This window comes from Apteryx rowi, unplaced genomic scaffold (assembly GCF_003343035.1).
Source record: "Apteryx rowi isolate R43461 unplaced genomic scaffold, aptRow1 scaffold_268, whole genome shotgun sequence".
NCBI lineage: Eukaryota > Metazoa > Chordata > Aves > Apterygiformes > Apterygidae > Apteryx > Apteryx rowi.
The window spans coordinates 705776-711620 of NW_020449063.1; the positions used below are offsets into that span (position 1 = coordinate 705776).

A 5845-nucleotide genomic window follows, 5' to 3' on the forward strand; every position below is an offset into this window, starting at 1 on the left:
CGCGGCCCTCGCTGCTCCTTTGGCACCGGGGAGGACGGGAGCCGCGGCAGCTCTGCCCCCGCTCGGGGTTAACCCCTCAGCTTTTTGTCTCGCCAAAGACTGTCAGCCAAAAAAAGCTCCCTACTGCTGTGTCATTGATACCACGGGGTCGCTCGCTTCCTTTCTTTCTCCTTTTTCAAACCTCCTATTGAAGACTGCACCCATTCAATTAGTTCAAACTGCAACTGAAAATATTTATGGGGTGACTACCTATACGTATCTCCTCCGTTCATTTTCATCCATCCRTCTGGCTACAGAAGACCAATTTCCTTCCAATATCCATATTCCTGGTCTTATCCAAATCGGTCCCTGTCCCTAAATCATTCATTCCAAGCCTGCATCCAAGGCCAGGACTTGTTGCATCCCTTTTAGAGTTTGATTAATTACCCTGGAACTTAAGCAAACCAAACTACATGTGGCGAAGAAGTTCATGCCTACAGTTTTGTCCTGAAGCCTGTCACTTACAGATGCATTTTGATATTTACATGCAAATTGGAACAAATATCTCTGCTCTTTAAAAAGGTATATCTGTATAAATATATAGAAGTATCAATTTTTCTTTAGCTTGAAGATGTTGATCATTTATTACAAAAATAAACGAATAAATACAACAATATATTGTTGCTTTCAACAGGATAAATATTTTACAAATATATAATTTTAAAAAAAACAAATTTAATTGTTAAAATTATTTAAAATATTACACTTATTGATAAAATTATCAATAGTATATACTGCATTTCATATTAGAACCAATTATTCTCTAAACGTTCCATTTAAAACCATTCATACAAAACAAGTTATGAGCATTGTAATGTGCAAACACGAGTCACTACATTAAAGCATAAGGATTTTTTAAAGATCACTTCAGATATGAACCGCTGTGTTTATAAACCAAGGTAGAACTCTTTGCTAAATTCCGGAAAATAGGCGGATCAACAGCAGTGAGATGACTATTTTAAATACACCTGAAAATGATTTATTGTATACAGACTAGACGGGGGAAGGATGGGATGTGAGTGAGAAGACTAGGGCGTAGTAGAGGACCGCAGGATATGAAAATGTAAACTATAAATAATCACATCTCGGGATTACCCAGACTGACCAAACATAACTTTGTAAAACATTTGGCTTTCCTTTAGGTAGGGAAAAAAAAAGGGGGGGGGAATAAAGAAAATGGTGCCGACTCAGTTACCAAGCACAGAACACTGATATTATAAATGAATACAATTACTAAATTCATTAAGAGATCTGGCGATATATAACAATATTTTCATTATTTACACGTGTAACAATATAACCCTTAGCGCAAAACCTCTCAATTATTATCTACTTCTTGTTATCTCATAGACTCACAACCCTGAAATTCCTAAATACATTCAAAGGATTCAATTTCTCGGGGAGGAGGGGGAGCGACCATGGCCTCACTTTTTGTGCATAATAAGTACACAGAATGGGCGCATTTTGCAAGTCTCTACAACCAAATGTTACTCCTCTAGCCTAAAAACCAGCTTTTCTGACACAGAAAACCGCAAAGGTTGTCTTTTAATAGAAAACAGTGTGAAGCCTAATGTTAGCTCTTTGTTGCCATCCAAATCCAGTAACCAAATACCACTAAGAAATTTAAATAGACCTTCTCCATGTCTAATAAACCACTGCCCTTCATGTGTGAAAAATAGGATTCCATCTCACGTGTTAATAGTATCCACCACATAAAAACAAACCCACTGCTTCTAACCTGCAAGTCCATTCTCCGATTTCTCCTGCATGTAGCCAAATCGATGAAGCCTTTCCCCTTCCCAATTGCGAAATTAGCGAGAAGCTTTTGCTTAAAACCAACAAAAGATATAGCGTCTTTTACCCCTTCGGGTTTTCTTTTTCTTTCTCTTTTTCCTCCCTCCCCCTCCTTCTTCCGTGTTAGCCTGGCCTTTCGGATTTCACAAATCAAAACGACGGTGATATTTACTACGATCTGGCGCTAAAATAATGCATCCCCGTGCACGGCTATCAGGGTGGGTTTGATTTATGAAAGTGACACAAGGCCTATCTGAAAGGAAGAAATGTTTGTTTTTTCTACAGCAGTTTTCTGGGTTTTTAACCCCTGCGTCAATATCACATAGAGAAGCAAGAAGAGGAGGAGGGTGAGGAAGGAACCACGGACTAGATGGATCATAAAAGAAAATCTTATTCTAGAGCACACTATTAGTGGGGGCGGGTTGAGGCGTTAGATGCAGCTATCTAGTTCCCACAACATCCCCGGTTCAAAATGAAGAGAATTGAAACGGTCATTCACTCGTCTGTATATTGCAATAAATTTAGCAGATAAATATGACAGCCTAGCTAGTGCATCTATTGGCATCTTCAACATTACTAACACACACATTTGTTTGCAAAGAAGGTATGGCAGCACTATTGCAGAGTGAAGGAAAAGCTATGCTACACCACTTCACACCCCCAGAAGAAGCCTAAAACAACAGCAACAACAGCAACAACAGAAATGGTGAACTATGCGGACCGTACGTAGGATGCGGAAAGTAATATTTCTATATAACCTTTCTGGGGAAAAAAGTACCTTCTCCTTAAATTATAAAGATAAATTAAATACAAATATTTATACATACATAAAATGTGTCAAAATAATTTATAGTTTAACCCCCCCAATCCGTAGTTTGAAAAGAGCGAAAACAAGACTGAACTTTTTGAAACATCACTGCTTTCAGTATCGGCCATTAATTATCAGTTGATACGCTCAGACATCTCCTGCACTGAAATGCAATCCTAAATTAAAACGATACAACCCTTTATTGGAGAACGTGGCCTTTTATTATCTCTAATCTTGCCTTACTTTCCCAGGACGCAGGGTCCCTGTACTGAAGAAAAACGCTATGGAAATTTGCTCTGGATACGGATTGATAGAGAGTGAGTGTTGTGCTAAGAAGCTAACAGTACAAATACTGGACCGCTGCATTTCCAGGGACCACAAGTGGTGTACAGAAAGCAGGTCGTACTTCATTAATTCTATCACTTCAGTATTTGCAATATTTCCTTCAGAGAACTTTTTCGACACAGTGTTTATGCATCAGACACAGACTATTTCATTCTAACAAATTTATTTTCTCAATCAGCTCTTACGGAATCACTACTCAAATTAAATTACAATCAAATTATCACATCAAAAGATACCCTTATTACCTAACAACTGTCCATATTTTCATTTCATTTTGATTTGTGCTCGTCTGAAAAAAACACGTAATACAAGATCTGGGGAAAAAATAAATTACCGTTTTGCAGCAGTTCATAGGTATTCTGAATAAAATATTAAAAGAAGTCATTTAATGAAAATATAAAGCAAATTTTTTTTAGATCAACAACGGATCTAACAATTCTATATTGCCGTCTTTTTGAAAAGTCTGTTTATTAAAACCTACCAAAAACACTGCTTGGAAATGGCAGTATTATATAATCACATCCACAGCACCCATTCAATCAAAGTTGGCAACGGATTTAGGAGAGGAGAAGTTCAGATAAGTGCAGCTGCAGATGCTCAGTCCTTCTAAATCCCTTTATCTGAATCAGTCCAGAAATAAAAAATAAAAATATTAATTAAAAAAAATATTAGCAGTGGATTTTTTTATGACTCTTCCATGATGATTGGCAGCCGTCAGGAGCAGGACTTTGACAGCCCTAAATTATTTCCCTTTCTCTCGCTGGTTCCCTTAATTCATGCAAAGTCCTTCTACAGAGCTCGAACTTTAGGGACCAACAACCTCTCCTTCTTCCCCCCTCCCCGGTGTCTGTCCCTCCCCCCTTTCTCCTCAGGGTCAGCTTTCGGTGTGCGGGCATTTATTTCCATATTTTTGTTCTATAGCTGTACCTATATATATAGATAAATATATATATATGTATTTGCTTCCCTATGCAGTCTGCTTGTTTTTAGTGCTGTGCGCATATTTTTTTTTCCTGGGAAAAAGTGGCCCTTTTCATTTTGCAGAATACAGAGATATATAGATATGCATGTTTTCAGAGTGGATGTCTACCGTGCACCAAAATTGTATGGTTTGGCCAAGAAAAACAGGGTGCTGGAATGCAGCAGGCACCCTGTGATTAACCAGATTATTTTGCTTCTGCTTCCCTTTTTTTCTTTTCTTTTTTTTTTTTTTTGGATTGCTCCCATTCAAAAAAAACAAACAAAAAAAAAAGAGAGAGAGAGAGAAAGAGAGAGAGAGGGAAAGGAGAAAAAAAAGTTTCCGTGATTCATAGAAGAGAGCCCTTTTGGGATAGGGGGGAGAGTGCGGGGGGAGGAGGGGAGAGAAGAGGTGCAGACATCAGTGCTGTTCACCGCTGCAAGAGAGGGCTAATTCGGAGAATAAAAAATGAAAAAAATAATAATAAAAAAGCAAACCCAGAAACAAAAACATCCAACCACCCCCTCTTCCCACAAGCAACCCCCCGACACATCTGCAGTTTTGGTGCATTACGCATCTCCACCCCGTTTCCCCAACACAGTATTAAACGCTATCGCTCGGATCGCCCTTCTCCACCGCTCCCTATCGGTATCGCTCTTATATATATATAGATGCACGCGTCTATCCATATATATATAAACACAAGCAGTCTGAACGAGCCTGAATCTCGTGTGTACGTGTACGTGTGTGTGTGTGTGTACGTGTGTGTGTGTGTGCATGTGTGTGAGGGTGCGTGTGAGCGCAAGCGTGTGCGCGGCGGTGCCGGTGCCGGTGCCGGCGGCGGTGCCGGCCCCGCTGGCCCCGCTGCCCCCCTGCTGCCGCGCCTCTCACTGCACGCTCGTCTGCAGTCCGTGGTGAGGGGGCGGCGTGTCGGAGTTCACGGTGCCGACCTGGGAGTAGACATCGTCGGGGGTCTGCTGCTGGATCCCCGGGGGGGTCATCCTTTTCTCTTTCTGCCTCCGATTGCAAAACCAAACCCTGACCACCTCCTTCTCCAGCTGCAGGCTGTCCGCTAGGTTCGTAATCTCCTGGGCGGAGGGCTTGGGGCATTTCAGAAAGTGGCTCTCCAAGGCCCCCTTGACACTCACCTCGATAGAGGTCCTCTTCTTCCTCTTCCTGCCCTGGGCGGCGATCTTGTCGATGCTGGTGGGGCTGCCCGTGGAGGAGTCGGCTTCCTCCAGCCACTTGTTCAACAAAGGCTTCAGCTTGCACATGTTCTTGAAGCTGAGCTGCAGGGCCTCGAAGCGGCAGATGGTGGTCTGCGAGAAGACGTTGCCGTAGAGGGTGCCCAGGGCCAAGCCCACGTCGGCCTGGGTGAAGCCCAGCTTTATCCGCCGCTGCTTGAACTGCTTGGCGAACTGCTCCAGGTCGTCGGAGGTCGGCGTGTCCTCGTCCGAGTGCGGGTCGTGGCTGTTGACGGCGCCGTGGTGCGGCGGGTGGTGCGGGTGCTGGTGGTGGTGGTGGTGGTGGTGGCCGGGGTGCTCGCCCAGCTCCGGCGTGTCGCCGCGCACCAGCCCCGGGTGCACCAGGCTCTGCCCGCCGGGGGGGGGGCTCAGCATGCCGTTCACCGTGAAGCCCCCGGGCTGCGAGTAGATGAGCGACTGCTGCTGCTGCTGCCCGCCGGCCATGGAGGGCAGGTGGGCGGCCGTGGTGGCGCCCCAGGCCGCCGGGTGCCCCTGGTGCGGGGGGCCCAGGTGGGGCGGCCGGTGGTGCAGCGCCGTGCCCGAGTGCAGGTCGTCGCGCCCGCCGCTGCCCTTGACGTCGGGCGGCGGCGGCGGCTGCTGCGGGCTGCCCGTCATGCCCACGGGGCTGCCGGACCAGGGCGAGCCGGCCTCGGCGGC

At 44.7% G+C, this 5845-nt stretch overlaps 1 protein-coding gene across 1 annotated transcript; it reads right to left on the reverse strand.

The window, feature by feature from the left end:
- Nucleotides 1-4831: 4831 nt before the first annotated feature.
- POU3F3 (POU class 3 homeobox 3) lies at nucleotides 4832-5839 on the reverse strand. The gene has a single exon (XM_026068083.1). It carries the CDS (start codon nucleotides 5801-5803, stop codon nucleotides 4832-4834), a length of 972 nt encoding a protein of 323 aa, XP_025923868.1. The 5' UTR covers nucleotides 5804-5839.
- Between the last annotated feature and the right edge of the window lie 6 nt (nucleotides 5840-5845).